Genomic DNA, 22333 nt, shown 5'->3' with positions numbered 1-22333 from the left:
TTTGTTTGGGGGTATCAGAGTAAAGAGGGGCAATTGTCAGATGTGCAAAGGGATGCAACACCTTGCAACTGCAGCAAACAAGCTGGCATATCGAGAAAGCACATAAACCATTTTGATATCCATGCATCATTCTCTTTCAAATAATATTTTTTGAAAGTTAAACCACAATACATTATTTTGCGCTTGTGATTATAACAAAATAACATATAAGACCATTGAAAAGGTTTTAATAATTGTAAAGAACTATGATAAGGATGAAAACTAGTATTATGTGATTGTACCCAAACCTTTAAAGCTCACCAAAGGTAAAAGACTGCTTGGGTAAAAGCTTTTTTGCTTCCAGGCAGACATATAGTCACAGATAAATCATATAAGGAACAGCTTTCAAAGGTTTAAAGCTTCCAAAAAGTATAACAACTTTTTGATATGAAACAGTTTGATGACATCACACTGGCTCCTAACTTCAGTGCTCCAAGTAAAGTGACCTATTTTTGTGACACTATGATGTAACCGTTCAGGCCTTCAGAACAAGAAGCCTAAAATCTTACCGATACATTAAATGTGAACCTTGCAGTGATGTTGTCAGCTGCTGCAACATCTCCACCTGATTTCTAAGTGTTTTAAAGTAAGAAAATATTTTACATGTCAGTTTTTACTAGTTTGTATGACAGAGTTGCTCTTTTTGAAATTTGGTGCATAAATTCAGCATGTCCCCATTGCCTTTCATTGTAAAGAAAAGGTAAAATCTTGTTTATGGCCTATGCTCTGTGTTTTAGAGGAACGATAAAACAGATTATAGTACATTCTGTAAGTAAAGTTTACCGAAGCAGAGCTTTTCCCTTTCTAGCTTTTTTTTTTTTTTAAATCGGCAGAACTATGTAGTTTGCTTTTATTGTCTGTATGGATGTTCATCCTGCTTCTGTTTTCTCAGACTGAATAGCTCTGTAAAATTCTTTACATTCTTTGTTTAAAATTTTTGTACTCGAACTGTTTCTTATTGTTTTCTTAAAAAAGGATAATACAGAGAGTGAAAACATTGCAAAGGAAGATAATGATGGCAGAGGAACTGCAAACAAACTGCAGGTTTGGCATTGCTTTATCAAAGCACTTCCTAAAAGCTTGATGTAAATAGGACAAAACTAAGGTCTGCTTTTCCAAGGATGCAATACCTTTCAGGATACCAGATATTTATTTTTTACTTTTATATGAGATGGCAAAACTTTCTCTTCTCAACCTACTAAAAAACAGAAAGGGACAGGGAATATGATGGAAACATAACCCTTATAGTTTCTTAGCAACACATTTCATGCAGCTGAGCTTAACAAAAGCAAAAGGAAAACACAAATCTTCACAATATCTGTTGTGCTCACTTGACTTATTTTTATCCCAATAAAACAAATTCTTTTTGTAGGACAGACTTAAGACTTGTGATTCATTTGCACTCGGTAGAGAGAAAGATTAGAAAACATTAAGCTTTTATAGAAGTTGGTGGAAATCCACGAGCGCAAGATTAGACTAATTACAAAGGGGACAAGATAAACTTTAAAACCGTTTCTCTCCCTGTAAATATATGATTACATTTAGGTGAAAGCTTTATTCTCAGCTCATGTTTGTAAGGGCTGGTGTTTTATTTAGATGAAAGCTAGAATCATAAACACTCATATCAGCATCACCAATTTCCTTCCAACTGGACACAGAGAGGAGGCCAGACTGTGGGTGTTTACACTTGTCATCACTTGATCTGCACTCCACTGTAACTGAATTGCCTGAGTGAATTCTCAGTGTGAAAGGATTCATGGAAGTCTGGCTTGTAGTTTTAGAAATCTTGGCAGGTTTTACAATATGTATTTTGCATATAATTTAATTCTGTCGCAGTCTTAATTGATAAAGGTTTACAACCCCCAGGTAAAAGATTGTAAAGTTGTTTGCACTATCATATATATAAGTGTAATAAATCATTTCACAAGTTTTTGTTACATCTGTAAATATTGCATTTATCCCCTAAAAACCAGCTAAAAAAAAAACCACAAAAACGTGCAATAACCTGTTTTTCTAACTTGTCTCACTTCAAATAGATCTTTGTTGAAACACTTTCTTATTCAATAACTGCAGTTTTACTTTGACTAAGAAATATCTAACCAATATAATCTGCAATATTTCTCAAAATACTTATATTTTAGGGAAATATCTCTTCCCTTATCTACAGCCCTCTTAAAGAGATTCCACAAATTTTTAGTCTGAATCAGTTCAAGAATCCAGCTATGGCATTTTAAAACTTAAATGTATTCTGATGAAGCCGTTCCTTAACTATTTGTATTTATGTCTGTTCTGCACTTAAGAAAAGTAACTCCAATAAAGACTCAGGACTGATACCTTTAAATGGTAAGATTCTATTAATAATGTATGACTTTGTTAGGATTCCAGTCTGTGTGGTTTGTTTTTTGTTTGTCTTCCTTCCTCCACCAGGTGGCGCCTGGTTCTGGTTCGCCTCCTCACACACCTGCGGAAGGTTACCTCATTAACGGAGTGCTCTTAAGCTGCTGACTGCCACTACCACAACACCAGAGTGTTTGCCAGTTTGGGGAAGTCATCCTGCAAACTGGATGTTTCGGACCTTCTCTCCCCTGGAAGGATCTTCTGAGAATCAAGCTGAGCTGAGGATTCAAGTTTGGGGTTCTGGTCAACCCTTTTGGGGCTTCTCTCTGAGCAGGGGATCCATCTCCACAACAACCCGTTCAAGTACGGCAGGAAATCTAAGTGGCAGTCAGCCTCTCCGTTCTCCAATGAACAACCGCATTCTGGGTAAACCCTGTCCGCCCTCCATCGAAAAAGACAAACACTGGAACATCCCACACCGACTGGAGTCAATAAGAGACCACCTTTTTCTGGAAACTTCCGGTTGAACAGTGTTCAGAGCTTCACTGGACTCATCACATCCATCTCAATAAACCTGTTAAACTTTTCCTTGGTCTCTCTGTGTTGGTTTACTGCATGTGGGTCAGAGCACTTGATAAAATCATGACAGACTTGACCCCTAACTATGGCTTCAGCTGAAGGAAACAAAAATATCTGGACATATCCACTAGAAAATATGATGTTTTGAATAAGTCAGCAGATTCTCAATGCTTAATGGCAGGGGTCTAAGTCAAAAAGAAAGAGTGCTGAAAATTGATTAAAAGTTGGTTTAATAAAGAGCAAGTCTATGGGTGTCTACATTTCTTTAGCTGTAAAATAATTGCAGCTTTTTGAAAAAAAAAATAAAAATAAATCAGTTTAGTTATTATTGTTCTAAATTGTTTAGGATAGTATTTTTCTTTTAAATGTTAAAATGCACCTTTAAATCATTCAGAAAAATCTAGTTAAATTGTGTAATTGCACTCTAATAGTGTTATGAACACTGGGATCCACTGCAGATCTATAGAAAACATCGTTTGGACTTTCAAACTCCTCTCCATTAGTCCTCAGTTGTTTGGCTGTTTACAAAGGCAGTTTCTCTTGAGACATATTGATGTTACTCTGAATAGTCAACTGAGTTTTTGCACTATAATGCAATGTGTATACGGTAGTAAATGCTGAGTTGGCTGAAAGTGAAATGAGAGACTGTGTGGGTATGAACACGGCCTTCTGCTACATGTTATACCCGTGAAATCAATTGTAAATAATCGTCTTAATTCAATAAAGAACATTTTAAACTATGTAAGTTTGCAAAGACTTTTTCTAATGATCAAATTTTAATTGTGAAGTAATGTTTTTAGCTTAGCAAAACAATAATCAAGTTGTCAAAAAAAGAAAAAAGAAAATCTTTTAATTTATTATGATACTGATCACTTTGGATTGCTGCTAAATAATGGATTTTTGTACAGAAGTATATGAGAAAGGAACAATGGCGGAAACAGCCTCTCAGGAACCATAAGTACTTCCAGGCTTAGCAGGAACTTGATTTTCGTTGTGACAAATTTCTTTTCCTTGATCTCAGCTTTTACCATGCATTTATGTGTGTATAAACAACCATTAGATGCTTTGAAATTTAAAGTAAATACAGGCGAGGCTGGGATCTAAACCGGAATCCACATGCACATATTTACAAGGCACACAGATGTGCTTTTTGTAGCAAACTTTTGTGCTCATGTTCAAAAGGAGCAGTTTCTTAAACAATTCCCTTTCACTCTTCTGCACATAAACAGTACAAACCTCACATGTGTTCCTATCCCATCAATATAAACAGGAAAAAAAAAACAATGCTTTGACATGGAAAACTTCACCTGCCTAATGATGCTTTTGTTTTAGTCGGGCTAATCATTTTGCAGAAGCAGATTGCTCTCTTAGTGATAATTAATAAAAGCAATCTGCTTCCTGTCAAAAACAAGACAACGCTTTCAGACCTCTACTTTTTTTGATCTTGGCGAGACCACCACGTCGTGCAACTTTTAATGGATTCGGGAGCTATCAGTATGCACAGTGGGGGTGAACTGTTCTAAATGCGGTGCTTAATTTCCAGGATTCAGCATCATCTTGTGCACTAGGGAAACTGACTTAGTGGACCTGGATTTAGGCTCCCACTGAGAACAATACAATAGGAAATGGGGGAAGGGAATTAGCCATGGCAATTATTCATCTACGGATTTGTATGATAAGCTCCTTTTTTCCTAAAGATGATTACACAGCTCTACAATTTGCTGAAGCACCAACTCTGACTTTTTACCTTCAGCCTGACCTGACTAGGTTACGTCTTTTCAAGGGATTTTCAAACCTTGGAAAAAGTTCTACAGGCCAACAATATAGGTCCCTTCTGGCTGCTGTAATGTGCTTTTGTAAGGTCTTACAAGAAGATTGGAAATGCGCATGTAGGGGTATGCAACAGCTAAGTAATGTCTCAGAGAGAAACTGATGACGTTAGAGGAGGATGTGAGATAGCGGCGAGGTGAGACTGGCAGAGTGTGACATGAAGAAATTAGAAGCTGTTTAATTAACTTTTTTCCCTGAGGTTCAGAACATCAGGCTGGCAGCTTCGCAGTGGTGGGATAGAGAAAATTCAACAGCTAAACAAAGCAAGCCAAGATTGCACTACCATACATCTTTGTATAATATGAAGTTTAATTTCGGCCATAGGATATAATTCTGACTCTGAATTTTTTTAGAGCTTCTACACTGGTTGTTTTCACCAAAGGAATCTATTGAAATCATAGGCACACAGGGTTAAATCAAAAATAATGTAGCAAATGGCTAAAAAGCAGAACACAAATGACTTTTGGATATCATGATGTAAAGGGCAAGTGATCTACAGTGGATCTTAAATGTCTACAAAACACAAAATTCTATGACTATAAAAAAAAACATTTCAAAGGGTCTTTTTTGTTTTGTCCCTAATTTGCCTTTAACCACCAGATATCCAAAGGTGTGAACATGCGGATGAAAATTCAATCCATACCAAAGGTTATTATTAAATTACTTTGCCATTATCTAGTGGCTGGAATAGGGATTTACTAATAACAAGGATTTATATGTATATTTTACAGTAGAACGTTAACTCAGCTACTGGTTGCTTAGGCAGACAGATCTATGCCCCAGATATAATAAAATGACATATCCGCTGTAGAGCTTTTGTCACTACTGGATACACCTTTTTTCTTTAATATATGGTGCTGCATTTCTGAGTATCTACAATACGATACAACGTGGACTGATTTCTGATATCTGATGAAGATTCTCAGTCATCCAGGTCATGGTCATTTCGTAAAAGTTCAAAAACTATCCACTGGACTTGGTTTCCAAGATTTGAAGACGTTTTGCCACCTCTCCAGGAAGCTTTCTCATAAGCTTCCTGGAGAGGTGGCGAAATGTCTTCAAATCTTGGAAACCAAGTCCAGTGGATATTTTTTTAACTTTTAAGAAATTTTTGATATCAATATCAGATCCAGAAGTCCTTACTTGATACATTTACAGGTGATCACTTTTGATGGCAATTTCTGGTTGGTATGTTGTGTCCCATTTGTTTTTGATTTGAGATACTTTTTGTAAGATAGGACAATAACAAAATAAAAAGCTGTTGTGCAGCGACATCTATGCTATATTCTTGTTTTGTGTTAAATGTTAGTGATATTTATGATTTTCATGTTGGAGTCCTAAATTAACCTATTGCATGTGTGCTCTACAAAAAAAACACAAAAAGACATTATTATTTGAGTGCATAAAATGTTAGATGCAATTCTAGGTTAGCAGATAGTTTCCAGTTGCATCTGGTTCTCTTTGAAGGTTTTCTGTTCATTCCTTTCTGTGTACACTACAATGAACCTTTGATGGGTTGTGTAAGATTGTTAATCTTGCTATCAAGGATGAGCTGGAAAATCAACAACTGAACAGTCAGCTAACAGACTAAGACGGGATGAAATTAACGGCATACGTAGGCAGGGGAACAAAGCGCTAGCAAGGTTACTTTGCATTAAAAAAAAGAAAGTGTTTCTCTGAAACATTTTGTTTGCTCATATACTAGCCTCTGATAAAACCTCTTAGTACAAAGAACAGTGTATCTGTAGGTAAGACAAAGAGTATTTTTTTTTCTTAAACTGTCATGATCTTGGCACTGATGACTGGATTATTGGTTTACTTTATCCTTCTGCCTAGCTTCACCCAGTTTTCATTATCACTCATCAGATCCACCCTTTCCTGTTCCTATTTAAAATGCTTGGTCCCAGCCATCAGTGCCAGATTATTCGAACCGTACTTGAGAGTTCTCTAGCGTACCCAGTGTTTTTTTCTGTTTGCAAGATCCTGACTAGTCTCTACTAGAGTTGCACCGATGCCATTTTTTTGCCCCAATACTGATACCAGATACCTGGCTGTGCAGTATGGCCGATACCATACTGATACCATCTGTTTGAAATTGATGTGTGTGTGTATATATGAAGAACTGCATACAACTTGGATGTAAAATAATTGCCATCATGGCTTTGTCAAGCTGCTGCCTACCTTTGTGACACAGGAAAAAGACTAATACAAAGTGAATCCAGTAGAACTTTTTATTGCCTACCTGGAATGGGTGACAATAGTTATGCTATCAGTGCCCTATTTGTTGGTACTGGCTGATACCGATACCACAAATTTCATGTTGAATCGGGGCCTTGCCCGATACTGGTATTGATATCGGTGCAACACTAGTTTCTACTCCTTGACTTTTGAGTTTTGCCTACCCCTTTTCTGATCTGTTTGCCTGACCTGTCTACTGGCTTCCTTTGGATTCTGCCTGCTAAAAACCTTGGATCTGTCTCCCGACCACAGCTTGGATTTCCCTTCAATACCTCTTCAGATCTCTGATCTTCTGGCCTGGACCTCTGCTTCCTCATCAACAGTGGCTTTGGATTCTCCTTCCAGAAACAACTCCTCTCCCTGTTCTGCTGGCTTCTGCTTATCGGTCTGCTCTGGAGAGCCTCTGGCTTCTACTCCTGGAACTGTCTGGGCTGCTTCCACCACATGTTGTGGTAAATCATCCAGCTGGATACCACTCCTTCCTTTGGGCTCAGGCTGAACTTAGGTTAGTTACTCACATTCTCGCTATCGTTCCACGTCAGTTACAGATTCACTAACCTGTGTTTCTACCTCTACAGAGATTCCAGTTATCCTGTCCTAGTAGACGAGCCACATATCCCTGAGCAGTTTATAAATGTTTTTTATAAATCACTTCAATCTGTCTGCCAGAATCCTGGATCCAATGTTCTGAGACCTGACAAACAGGCTCACTACCAACCATAACAACCTATGACTCCATATTCTTGTTGAACTAGTTGCTCCTAGCTTATACTTTTTCATGGTCTTCTGCATGGCTCTGTGTGTATAACACCTAAAAAGTATCAGAAACATTCAGCATCTAAGAAGGTTGAGGCAATCCAGAGACCAAAACGCTTCCCATATATGGTAAAGGGGAGTGTTTTTGGGATCCCAGTCTAGCGAAATAAGGTTTTAAGCATTTTCATTTTATTTGAACTCATTCAAATCTGAGATATGTATTTACTTTTTAAACTGTTGTTGCAGTTTTTAATATTTTTTTGGGGAAAAAATATTATTTAGGATTTTAAATTTGTGTAAGTTGGTTTTCAAAACAACACTACAGAGAGACTTATTATATCCGCAAAATGCATCATGAGTGTCCTTCATAGAAGGTTGAACATTTCAAATATGACTCTCTTTTCTTTATTGATGGTTTGCTGCAAATGAAAAATATCCTTTTAAAGGGCTAAATCACAGGGAATGAGCAAAGTATCCTTGAACATCAAAAAAGTTGGCTAGATTGCACAGAATCCATCTAGTTCCCTTACTTTTCCCAATATTGAAGGCCATTTGGTAGATCATGCATAATCAGACAGAGTCCATCAATTATTTATGTTGGAAAAAAATCAATATAATCTTAATGGGTCTTAAAATATATAAAAGTGTATTAGTTGAGAGGTAAGTCCATTAATTACTGTAATGTGTGAAAGCTAACATGTGCTCTATTTTTTTTTCTTTCTTACTACATTGTTCCCATGAAACAATCCTCCATCTGCACAGCTGTTGTTGGCCCCTGCCATCACTTCAAAACCAGGCTACACTTCTGCACCGCCTCCTTTTCTTGCCACTGCTGCAGCCTGGTGGGAGGTCTGATTCGAGCAGATTGAGCTGCTGTCCTGCAGCATATGGTTTACAGCCCCGATAGCCCAAAACAAAGAGGGGAGATCAGGGAAAAGGTGCTGGCCTCACCACAGACACCAGCTGGGTTAGAAAACATAAATATACCCACCGTTGCTCAGGCTGAGGTTTTAAAGTGCATCAGGGAAACAAAGCTTTTCCTTATTATGGATAAAAGTGATTAACACTGGAATATGATTACCAGACTTTCCGTGTGAAATGTGATGCATTCTCATGATTTAAGAGAATTTTATTATGGAAAAAATGGAAATTTAGGGGGAAGCTGTCAAAGAACGTGGAAGGAGATTTTCAAAACAACTCTCAAACATCAAAGACATATGCAGGTGAAGCAATATGTCTGGACATATGAAGATGACAGCTCATTCCAGTTCATAAATGAGGAGAGTTGGCCTACAGTTGCAAAGTGCTTGTGTTTTTTTGTGTGTCTTCCTTGAACCATCAGCCCCCATTAGTTCAGCTCAGATGATTGTTTAAAGCAGCATTTCTACCTTAATATGTCCCATATAAGTCCCTATGATGCTAATCTAACTGTTTACAAGATGATTGAAGGTCTGTCAACTCCAACTTCTATATCTGGTCAAAAAAAAAAAAACCCAAAAAAACCAACAACTTACAATGCCCTGACCCATTGGTAGTGATGTGGCTCTCATTCTTGAACAGCTTTATGGCGGCCTAGTGTGAGCCCATCGGCAGCAATAGCCACCTGCCGCATGCTGTGCCACTCACAGGTAGTCATAGAACACTTTAGGATTTTGAAGAATAAAGACATGGAGGGGCCAACAAAAAAGCTACTCGTTTTACAGTAAGGTCCTGTAGGGGAAGCCAGACTTGAAAATTACTTAGTCCTACTTTAAACTAAGACAGACAATGTTTCCAGTTTCATCTTGATAAATGGAAGGAGTTACTTCCCACTGTCAACCCATGCCTGCTCAGGGTGAGGGTATTGTTCACAGTCAGAGCAGTTATTGGGCTTACTTAGAAACCTTTTTTTATTAGTTGGTACAAATTTTCAACACAATTTTTGGATTGAATACAAAAGTTTGTAATTTAATCTCAATGTGATTGATTGGTCTGTATGAAAATCAATCACACTGATTTGATTTGAGTTAAGAATAACTGATTTCGATACAGATGGATATAAACTGGGCTTTACAAGTTCCTTACAATTGTTTTTTTTATCTTGCACTTTATAATTAAATCTATACGAGAGGAAATATGTGAAAGGAAATAATACTATAGAGTGGTTTTATGGTACTGTTGTTGAGTCCTTCTATAAGGTGATGTGTTTATATGTTTTTTTTAATTACCCAAGATCAAATACAAATGTCATGTCATTCCTTATCCATTATTCTCTCTCTGCTTTTTCTTATTATAGTAGATTCATCTGGTCTGTTCCTGCTTGTCTGTGACACCATTCTGGAGAGAAATATTAGCTGCGTTGCTGCCATCAACACCTTTGTTAATAGATGTTGGAGCTTGGTCTGTTTTTCAGTGTAGTCCTGTTTCTCTGACTGTGACTAACTGCATATGCTCGCTTTCATCATCTGACATGGGAGCTGGTTTCGGAGTTTATTTGCCTGGCTGTGTGTTTCCTGGACAGGGCCGCCAGTGGAGCTGGTTGACAGTTGCCTTTTGTACCTCTGCTTCTTTTTCTATGTCTGCTTCTGTCTCCTTGAACCCTAGTCGGCCTCGACAGATGGCCCCTTACACAGAGCCTGGTTCTGCTAGAGGTTTCTTCCTGTTAAAAGGGATATTTTCCTCTCCACTGTTGCTACAAGCATTCTTAGGGTGAGGGATTGCCTTTGAGTCAATAAAGACCTGAACACACTAGACTTTTTAACCTCGAACCAATTTTTTCCCATGTCACACTGAATGTGTATAGAGGCTCCGACTGCGCAGGGTGGGCAATCTCAGCAGATTTTTTTTTTACTTCTGTCTGTGTGCTATACACAAATTAAAACAATTTCCCACATTTGACTTGGACAGATTATAAAAAAGTTATTAAAAGGAATAATGAAAAAACAACTGGTGTAGCTATTAAGCAAATCTCCCCTTAATGAGTCCGTGCAGCACCTTAAAAGGATAACGAAGCAATAAAGCCTAAGGGACGGTTTATACTGTATGCTTGCTGAGTTAGCGGGAGATGATTCTCACAGAGATCTATGAAGTTTGTCGGAAGAGTGGAGAATGATGATCTTCGCTTACCTTCTGTGTCTGCCCCTATTGAGTTTTTTTTTGTGGAAATCACTATTTCACTGTATGTTTTTTGTCCTCCCGGAGTTCTTTTTTTCTTTTTCGAGGAGTGTGACAAACTTTGCTTTATGTCCTTCTTTGGTTTTGCAAGGCTCAAAGAGAAGCACTACTTTATCCGTTTCCTGTCCTCCTGAATTCCTATCATGGGTAAAGTATTCTTTTTATATTTTATGAAAAATACAAAATCTTTAATATAGAAAAGTGTAGTCATCTTATTAATAGATGTTAGTTAGGCGGAACTGTGGGAACAATTATCATTGCCCTCACCCTGTTTAAATACAAACATTGATAACAGACATAATTAAGATAAAATTTAATCAGTCTGCCTTTTAGAAATGTAATGAACTTTCCCATCTTAGGAGAATCAACATCATAACTTATCTCCAGTTGAATTTCGGGAGCTCTCTCAGAAAACAAAATGCCTGCTTGCAATTTAAGAAGCAAGAGTTTCTAAATAAAGTTTGGATCTTTGGATCTATCACAACTAATCCCATTGTAACAACTCGTTGCCTAAAACTGTTCACTTCTATTACTTAAAGGGGCCATAGAATGATTCTATAGGGTATTTGATGCTGGTCCTTAAGGTCTCTGAATAGGGTGTGTAACATTGGTTGGGCTGAAAATGGCATATTTGCTGTTCTAGGAGCCCTAATGCAAGCCTGGTTAAAAGCCCCAGAATGAAACGACAGGTGTTCTTCCTTTTATGGTATGATCATGAATATTTAGATGAGCTGTGCGCTGATTGGTTGGTAAGTGAGCAACTGCTGAGCAGAGACGCATCATAGCAACAAGCACTTACTCACTGAAACATCAAATTGTTGCTATTGTAGGGATACCAGATGTCCTCTTTTTCCCGGACATGTCCTACTTTTCATACCCAAAAAAATGTCCGTGGGGAATGTCAAAATCAACTGAACCCGACCCGGTGATGGTAGCCTGGACACCGGTGGTGCCTTACCCAAGCATGGTAAGGCAAGTGGAGGGAAGCATGCCGTCACCAGGTCGAGTTCAGTCACTCCGTCCCCGGCCGCCGGGGTTCCCGGACCAGCCCTTGTTCTCCTTTACAGAAACCCAAATCTGGATAAGTTATCAACAGCTTGGTGACAGAATCATACTTACCACTTGCGGTTGTGATGGCCTTACTGTCGTAACAGCCCCTTGTTTCAGTAAAAGAAGTTTAGCAAATCCTGCTTTGAACTGTTGTTATTTTGAAAACTGTCTTCGGTAAAATGCTTAGATCAAATGAACAGTTGAGCATCAAACTTTGCAGGGATCTTCTGATAGACAAAAATAATCCATGACTGTAGAGTCTTCGGATCCTTGGGAAGACTGTGACATTTTTTTCCCTTTCTCCGCGCAGCCTGTAACACTGCATTTACTGTATGTCAATTTCGTTGCGTGACAAAAGTACAGGCCAGAACCAAATAAGGCAACATCCCCGTATTGACGTCAATTCAGTGCTTCGTTTGAATTTGCCCATTTTATGGTGGAAGTTTAGAATTGTGACATTTGTAGAGAAAGGAGGTGTCGATGGGTTTGAACTTCTCTGTACATCTATTTCACCCCTTTAAGTTTCGTTATTCATCTACGACAAGGTAAACTCGGTTTTGCATTCTATGATCTCTTTAATGTTGCTTTTATATGTAACTTAAACCGAAAAAGGATTCTAACTGTATATGTGCATCCGAGAAAACTGAATATGTGGTTACTACTTCACTGTAAAACACATCTAAAGTGAAAATGCTTTTAAAAGTTTAATTTATACAAACGTCATGAATTTCTATATTTTTATGTTCACGTGTGGACAAATTTTACATTTTAGTTGTTTATTCTCTATATTTTTATTCTTATCTAGGAGCACTGCAAAATGTTCTGTCTCTGCCTTTTTTTCTCTTATACTCTGTTGTACATCCTCCTTTTGTAAAGAACAGACAAAAGGGGCAATGGACGCAAAAATGGAGGGTCAATTTAAGTTCAGTGATCTGGATGAAAGGAGGAATAAAAAAGGAAGAGAACTAATGATTAAAGCTGTCAATTGTGTTGCTGTATGGAGACAGTCTCTTCCTGGTGATGCATTCAGTAGACTACATCACTCCATCCGGCCATTTCATCCGGATGATTGGACTCATAATGTTGCCCCACCTTTTACCATTTTCCAGTCCCTTTTCAGCTTAGAGAAAAAGGACAGTGGACAGAAAATGAGGTTGATGCTTAGTGACAAGGAAACGGTCCCATTGTGTAACCAGCTCTCTTTTTTGGAGGAAAGCAAAACCCGATTCGTTTTGCAAAAGTGCAAAAAAAGCAAAGAAATCCAAAAGTCTATAGGATGGAACATATTCCCACTAGTATTGTTAATGAGTTAACAAATGAATAATAAATCAGTCATCATAAGTGGCACAGAGACCACAGATTACTGTGTTTTCCAGAACTGTCTAAGAATGACGGATATCTTTAATATAAACTCATCTATTTTTGATTGGCAGATCTGATTGAATTCTATTTTAGAGAAGCTGTCACTACGTTCTCATTTCAAACTCGCAAATCTCTCACGGCGGGTAATAAAGCTCTTTCAAAACACTTTGATGAGACAAATTAGGCCAGATCATTCAGGAGGCCAAAGCAATTTAACAACCAACACATTCAAAGCTGAAAAACACAAAATGAGCATCTATCATTGGCATTATTGCAGCCTCTGTTTATTACAGCTTTACTTAACCTGCCAATAAAGTAAAATGCATTCGATAATCAAAATTAATTAGAAGTGATGGAAGTCTGTAATGTTTTGAAATGTTAGTTTATTGTAGCTTGACAAAGAGGTGTTTGAAACAAGACTGATGAAAACATTTTGCGTTTGTTGTTGCAAAGGGAGAGACAGGAAAATCATTACAAGACAAATAAATCATCCGTCAATCTTTATCTCCGTTTCTCTCTTCGTCTATCTCACATATTATGAAGCTTGCAGGGTGCTTGATCTTTTTCATATTTTGAATATTAAAAATATAACCTCACATTGCAAACAGCAGATTTTTATATTAGAAAATTAAACAGCTAACTCTATTGTTTGCTGTGATTCCATTAAATGTTTTGGACTTGATGTGTTTTTATAAAAAGTTTTTAACTTTTTACAATATTTAATTCCTACCTCCAAGTAAAATTTACTATCCAATCAATGTAAAGTTCTGTATCTATTGTTTAACAAGATCTAGTGAGAACTTAGCAAACATTTGCATAACGTTGTAATTCTTGAGACTACACTAAGCTTCCTAATACATGTATTTAAAAAAGCGCACTGCTCTAACCACCAGGCCAACACTCCCCCCCCCAAAGGATCAAAATCTCTTGTACTGTTTCAAATCACCTTGTTTTATCTAAACCATGAATAATCAACAGTTCCAAATTTAATCTAGAACACTAATGAAGTAACTGTGTTAACAATTCAGAGCTTGATTCTCCTATACTCCAGAGTAGCATTATTGTGACAATATATTTTTGATCAAAAGTCATTGGTGAATTATATATTTAGAAAAAAAGGAAAGTTTTCCTTAATAGGAAAGAGCTGATGTTTGCAGTATGAAAACATGACTTTAGGAGATGTTTTTTCTCAATTCCATTGATCAATTAGAAGTAAACATGAAAACTGACCTTATATTGAGCACATTGCCTGTAATTTAGCCATATTGGATTTTTTTGTTTTGTTTTAATCAGAATCTTTTAATTCAGATGGAAGAGTTAGGTAAAAAAAAAAAAAAGGGTTTTCTTTTGCCTGAAACCTTTTCTTTTGCCTGAAACCTTGCAGATGTATTACTTTGTCTGCCACCTCCAACTTACTGTAAAGGCAAATTCATAATCTGCAGTGTTGTTTTGTGCACAGCATCCTGTGATAAATGTGAAGTCATGTGAGGTAGGGCAACATTATTTCCTTTTGGCCTGGTGTGCAAGTGCCAATTTTGGGAACAGCATGTATGGAGCTTGCACGAAGACAAGCATTGGCATTTTTAAGCCGTAAGACTCTATAACCCTCACTGCTCTGAGAAAACATAAAACCTTAACATACCTGTTCTTATTTACAAACTTTTCCTTATTTTTGCATTTTGTTCCTTTGCTTATATGTAAAAAAAAGAGTTTGTAAATTCTTTCAAAATACACTTAATCAAGTCCACATTTGAATCTGCCAGTGCTAATTTTCATCTATGCATTTTGCTTTTGATGTACAATTGGTACTATTGTACATTGCACATTACTTTTATTCTTATTTCTTAAATGTATATGATTCCTGTTGTCACTTTTCTCCTAACAATGGATATCTCCAAATAAAAAAAGGTAATAGAAAGGCACAAACTGTGCAGATAGACTTGTGTATATAATCTACTTCCTCCAACTTCTTCTTTACAAACCACATATTTTTCCTGAAGCTTAAGCTATTGTTTAAAGTGGGATCTTTTTTGTTTACAAATATTCAACAAACATATTTATGCACATGAGAACTGAAGTGTAAATCAACACAGTTCAGCAAATTTCTTGGATTCAAAGACAATCATCAATATTCATATTCATGCCCTATTATGCACATAACAAGGCAACAAACTTTAAGGATCTGCATTGCAATTCAAACATTTTACTTCCAAAAATGTGTCCACATTTAGAGGGAGAAATACAATATACAAACAAATGGAAACATATAACAACTAAGCTTTTATTGTTATAGATTATTGTTTTATCTTGTAAACCAGAGCTGATATTAAACAGGATGCAAAACTGAGCAGGTTGAATGTTCAGTTTTTTTTTTCTTATGGAGTAATTACACAAACTTTAATTTACTTTTACTTTATTTACTTTTCTCAGGACCTACAGTGTATTTTGGGGCTGTAAATCTAATTATTTTTGTTGCTGTTTCTGCTATTAGATACTGTACACTTTAAAAAGCATTACATTCCCATAGTTGTTCCAGTTTACCTTAACATTAAACTCTTCCTCACCTGGTGATCTGAAGGTCCATGGTTCATCATCATCAAAGTGTGTATCCCCAGCTGTGAACCTCTCTCCAGGGAAAAAGGCATGTGCCACCGTTCCACCAGGCCCGTCAAAGGGGTAGCCATCATTGTGGTCGGCTTTAGTGAAGTCTATCTGAATGTCTGCGTTGTTGCCGGCCACCTCGTGGAAATTTAGAGGCGCAATATCGCTCCAGACCTTCAAAGCATAGTACATGAGGGCCCGAACTGTGTCCCTGCCAAGCAGGGCAGAATCCTTTGGGTAGGTTCTCACTCTGAAAGACAGACAGGGTTTGCATGTTAAATGTAAGAATAGAAAAGGGATGAGCTGAGAAAGGAAGAACAAAAGGGAGTCAGAATAAAAATGCTAGAATGAGAACTACAACAAGGGAATTTGAGGGAAGGCCTGACATATAAATAAAGTTGAGACAAAAATAGGTAAAATAAACTTTGACTTTCTGAATTTCTAAGGTTAGCATTAATACTTATACTAGGGCATAGCAATGTTAGATCCTGAGAGCTTTATTTAGAGGAAGGAATTTTTTTCTAATTAGCATTATTAAAAATTAATTAAAACCTATTAAAATGTGCAAGTGGTCCTAAAATGAAAATGTATAAAATGAAATTAGCCTTTAAAAAAGGAGAAACAGCTACATTTCTATCTGGCATATGTATGGATACATTTACCATTGTCTATATAGAATGTACTGAATAATTTTATTTGTAATTTATACTTTTCTTTTTTTTTTAAGTTAACCAGAGTGTCAGTGAACTTTAAATACTTTTGGGTGTATGTATACAAAGATGCCAATTTGTCTTACATAGGTTAAAACCTGGAAAAGACAAGAAAACATGCCATCAATAAAAAGAAATAGCTACAAAATTGACCTATTCATCATCATTTGCAGTTGTAGTGAACATAATGTTAAAAAGTATTAAAGGTATGACAAACAAGATAGGACAAGGTGTCATATATGCCAAGATAAAACATTTTGTGTAAAAAAAAAAAAATTCAAAGTTGACAGACCCTTCGTATTTTAAATGTTGTGTGTTTTTTTTTTTTGATTGGAGAAACATTCTTTTTTTGGCAACAATATACAATTATAAATCTGGGATCCATACAAGACTATTTTAACTGTTTGAAGGGAGTAGATTATATGTGTGCAGTCAGACGCCAGTACATCTCTTTCCAGCTCTTGTACATCAGCGCCAAAACCACATCCTCTGAAGCAATGACTCCCAAGATGGAACTAACTTTAACTCTTTATTCTAGTTCAGGCAGAGAAATGGTTACAGAGATCAGCGCTAGGTCTCATTCTACTTAACACAGTTGCAGAATGGACCAAGAACTTTAAATCATAAATGCATTAGGTATTCATAAAAGCTACACTTCCTCACATGACGGCAGTAAAAATCAGTATTACAGCATGGATTTTATCTGATTATGGTTATGTAATACCGGGTGTTTGAAAAGTTATTCTAAGTGTTTGGTTACAGACTGCTACATTATCCGACAATGTGTCTCTACATGCTGCGGTAGCTTTGCATTCTCACCGCTTTGCAACATCCCTTACCAACTGTAGTTTATTTAACTTTATAACATACTGTACATCAATATTCCATAACATAGCTAAATAGATTTTAAATTATTCTCCATTTTAATTGTAGAAGTATTTGAAGGAGAAAACAAATAAAACATGAATAATTACACCTTATACCGCTATGATATGAGTGGGTATATTTCAATTCAATTATATTTATTTATATAGCGCCAATTCCCAACACATGTCATTCCAAGGCACTTTAAAGAGACAATTCAACCAGATCATACAGTCAGATTGATTCAAAGTTTTTTATCTGAGGAAAACCAGTTGATTGCATTGCCTCATTGACTCTTCAGCAATCCCTCACACCAAACATGCTTGTAGCGACAGTGGGGAGGAAAAACTCCATTTTAACAGAAAGAAACCTCCAGCAAAACAAGGCCCAGGGTGAGTGGCCATCTGCCAAGGCCGACTGGGGTTCAAGGAGACAGAAGTTTTAATCAGAAGTATAATTATAATTCAAAGTCATCAAAATTATTCTTCACAAAACCTTTAACAAGACACAGACTCATTAGTCACTTTTTGTCTTGAAAGACTTTACCTAAAGCAGTTTTCTCACAAATTTCGTTGGGTTTTATGCATTATGTTTCATATTTTTATCCTAAATGTAAGGATGTAAGGCAGATGTAAAGGGTTTTCTTTATTATCTCCATCTTCCTCAGCCTATGATAAAGAAAAGTAATAGATAGCGCTGGAAAAGCAGTAGAAAAACATGAGACTGGCAGCTAAAGAGTTGGACAGAAACAGCTTTGAATTTAAAGCAGCAGAAAAGCGCAAAGGTCAACTGCACAATGTTTGCCACTGGTGGAGACCTGCACAAAAAGTCCTGTTTGCATATTTCCAGCAACTCCATCGGTTATTGTATTTCATGCTCAGGTGCTCCTGCTGCTTACATATAATATGCTGAGCATACAATGTGCCTTTGAAGAGATTATAGAGTCAGCTTTTGGGAACAACTCATAAGTTCTTTTCCACGTCTTTCCCATTTCCTTATTAAGTTTTCATTCTTCCTCACATCACATCCACAGCTCTGCAGCCTTTTCCTCTCTGACAGTTACAACAGAAATGAGACGTGTACAAACTGAAAACCACTCAGACATCATGCTAAGTTTTCCATTTTTTTTTCAATCCTCTGATGGTCTCTTTCATCCATTTTCTTTCCACTCATTGGTCTTTGCGTCCCTCTACGCCTTTGCTTCTGTATGATGGACTCGCTTTCTATGTCCCTGCATGTGCCTTTTAGTCTAAAACTACCAAACAGTGTGGCTGATACAGGCTGCACTGGGAAATTTATTCAGTGACAGAAAATATCAGTGGAGCAATCTCTGCCTCAACTAGCTTTCAGTCTGCTCAGAAATCACAGAAAAGAAAAAAAAAATGGTGCGTTTAAATGTAAAAACATGCATAAACAAGTCAGAGTAAAAAATACGTAAAGGTTTTATAAAAAACGCATTATACAACTGCTAAATAAAACGGTTTTTGAAGATGTTTTGACACCTATCCAGGAATCTTTGTCCTCCTGTATCTTCCTGTACACATTCCAAGTCAGATGCAAATCAAATAGGCAAACATTGTTCTTCTGGATCGTTGGAGCCTTTTGTTGTGTATGTCCTGTATGATTGGTCTTTTTGATCATAATGGAAGTGCTTATGGCTTTTTCTTTTCACAAGGATGGCTTCCGTGACCCTCTTTTTAAACATCCCCTCTGTCCAAAATCTGAACACTTTGGTCTTCAAAGGTGTGTCCTTTTTCTTGAGGTGCAAGTGTGCAGCTGAATCTTGCCCTAACACACCTATATCATACTTAAACTTCTAGTTTTATTAAAATTTCTAATAACAGAAAAGTTAGGCAACTTCTTCAATATTTTAGATCATAAAAAGTAAAAACATATTCACTTTGAGTAGTAAGTCATTATTTTCATAAGTTAATAACTCAGTTACTTTTTTGGAGAAGTAACTAGTGACTATAACAAGTCACTTTTATTAAACATACCCCATGCTGGACATATACAACACAAAACAAAAATCTTTGCTCAAAAATAAAATGGTCTACCAACTGCCATTGGTCTGTTCTGTTAAATCACACACTTGTGTTTGGGAGAAGCACCAAGAATGAGGTGTGGGAGATAGAAAAGGGGCACAAAATGTCTATGTATTGAAAATGGCTTGCTAATGTTGAAAAAAGAAAAACACTACTAGCACTGCCAAAGTAAACACATAAATACACTATTTTAATACCAATAATTAATGTTATTAAAAGATTAACTTGCATTCTTTCATACAATTTGGACCTTGTCTGCACTTTAGAATTGATAAAGTGTCCAGAAGATAATAAAAATTACTTGCTTTAAACAGCATTGTTTTAGGTTGTCAATTTCAATTTGTAGAGGTACTTCAGAGTTTGAGGAATTTTTTGCTCTAATTAAATCCTCTTAATGAATCTTTCTCAGGAAAACAAAACTTGTCACAACCACATGGATCAGTTTTCTACAAAGTCTGACCTTTTTAATGTTTTTAAGAGTTTGCAAGTCTTATCTTAAAAGCGCTTTATAGAATGAGTCTTAGTTATTTTGCTGCATTCCCTAAATTATTTGCTTTCAATCACTCTTAAAATCTTCTGTCCTTCTTAATTTTCCTCCATGAAAGGTAAACAGTTATTGTGGATGAAGGAATATGCATTAAATTATCTACAGCATTTTTTCAGTAAAGGCCCATTTATTATATTTTTCATGTAGCCTTAATTGCTGCAATCACAATAAGCCCACATATGAATATAAGAGGTATATTTGACCGCTGGAATAGTAATATTACAAATATTAATATTCAAAAAAGGTAAACTGAGTCTGTTAAAAAAATGTCTGCAATTAATTTGTGATTATGAATGAGTTAAGTTGCAGCAGATCCCATTTCAATACAATTATTTGACATGCTCATTTGCAACTGGACATGTTATGATATGCATTTCAGGCATTTATTTAGTAACATTTTGTTATCTTAGCTTCAAGTTATGGTTTTCATTGAATTTTCATGATTTTCATAATTTTCCTTGTTTATTATTTTCAATAGTTTTGGCCAAAGTAAATGTTTCCATTTACAGTTTATCATATGAGTTAATTTCCTTATTCTCATTATAACTACAAAATTACAATTACATAATTTTGTATCATATTCTGTTAGATTTCTTCCCCTCGTTCCTCCAATTCTTCCCCTGCTCAACATTGTCTCCCCCTTCCATCAGTTAAAGGCTTAATTCTCCTCAGCTGTTGCTCATTTATCAACTGATTGCCCTCACCTCCTTCTTCTTTTGTCCTCTCCTCACTCTCCAACTATTTAAACAGTTGGTTATTTATTCCTCGTTGTTGAAATCTTCCATTTACCAGTGTCTTAGTCAAGACCACCTAAAGCGAGACCAAATTAAAATCAACACTTTTGTTGATCAAGACCAACTCCAGAGACAAACGCAGAGGGAGGAAAAGACTGATTCAAGATCAAGACCAGATCCCCAGACTTCATGTCATGATAAAATGTAAAACTTTTAAAATAATATGAAAGATTAACATTGAAACAACAATGTATTAAAAATTCTGAGCTGAAATAAATGTTACTTTTCTAATTAAATACTCATTAATGGCTTCATTTTTAAGTCAAATATTACTATAAATCATGCCTTAAAAATTATGATTGTAAGCAACTTTATTGCCTGCTTTGTTAAAACACCTTTTAACAGTTAGCTGTACATCATCTTACAAACTTAATAACTATATTTGACTTTAATGTAACAAGAAGGACTTTATTTGTAAGGCAGATAAGTAACAAATTAAAATCACAATGTCGTCAGCACATGGCCAAAAGTAAAAATATTTAATAGAAATATTATCAAAATTAAAGCAAACGTTCAATTCTTTATTTATTTAGAATAAAGATGGTCTTAATTTTATGCATCCATGTCAAGTCACCATAATTTATTTAAATCTTTTTTATTTTAAATGATTTTAATTTGTGGCACTTTTCACCTGACCATACAAACTACGGTCCAATTGTTTCTATTCAGGGGCTTCTGCTTGTGTGATATGTTCAGATTTGTTTAAAATGTTTTGGTCAGATCTTTCTTTAACAGCTGAGGTTCTACAACAGGATCTATGTTTTTTTTACTAGTAATCACCTCCACCTTCCTGCAGGTGCAACAGTGGGTACTGGTAGTTACCTAAGTCTTGAGCAAAGAGGGAAAAAGAAGCACAGCCTTTAAAAAAAATATCTATTGGTCCAGTCTTACAGAAATTATGACTGAAGCTAGCAAAGGTACACAACAAGTCCCTTGAAGAACTTCTTAGATTGTAAGATTCACAGAGACCCGGCTGCCTGTAGGTGAAGGCAAACTAAAGGTAAGCTGCATCTGGGGTTTGAGGCATGTCCCTCAGGTGAGTCAATGCTTCCTCATCAAACTGATGGAACGGCTGACCAACCCACAGTGCAGAGCAATATTCAAAAGTCTTCATACATATTTTCCTGTAAATTTTGTAGCTACTTCACAGAGCAGCTTGCATAATAAATTCAAAGAACTCACCCAGCAGGGATCAGGGATAGGGAATGGCAGCAGGGGCGGATTAGTGACCACAGTAGCATTATAAGTAATGAGTAGCATTATTGTCAGGATTTGAATGATTGCATTTTACATCAGAAAAAAAAAAAAAAGATAACATAAATTTAATGATTTAATTAAATTCAATCTTGAGTCCTCAAAGTTAAAGACTGTGACAAGACCAAATAAATATGCTGTTGAGTCTGTGATGAACCCAAGATCCCCTTACAA

The 22333-nt window shown here is 36.3% G+C and overlaps 1 protein-coding gene across 1 annotated transcript in view; it reads right to left on the bottom strand.

Moving 5' to 3' along the window:
- LOC107090968 (matrix metalloproteinase-17-like) overlaps nt 1-22333 on the bottom strand; it is a 115209-nt gene that overhangs the window by 27824 nt on the left and 65052 nt on the right. The window contains exon 4 of the mRNA XM_015384637.1: nt 15909-16195. Coding sequence (XP_015240123.1) covers nt 15909-16195 — 287 coding nt within the window. The remainder of the gene's footprint in view (nt 1-15908; nt 16196-22333) is intronic.

This window comes from Cyprinodon variegatus, unplaced genomic scaffold, assembly GCF_000732505.1.
Source record: "Cyprinodon variegatus isolate N-32 unplaced genomic scaffold, C_variegatus-1.0 Scaffold318, whole genome shotgun sequence".
NCBI classification, from domain to species: Eukaryota; Metazoa; Chordata; class Actinopteri; order Cyprinodontiformes; family Cyprinodontidae; genus Cyprinodon; species Cyprinodon variegatus.
Note: the sequence above shows the minus strand (reverse complement) of the source record. Positions and strands in the feature narration are given on the sequence as shown.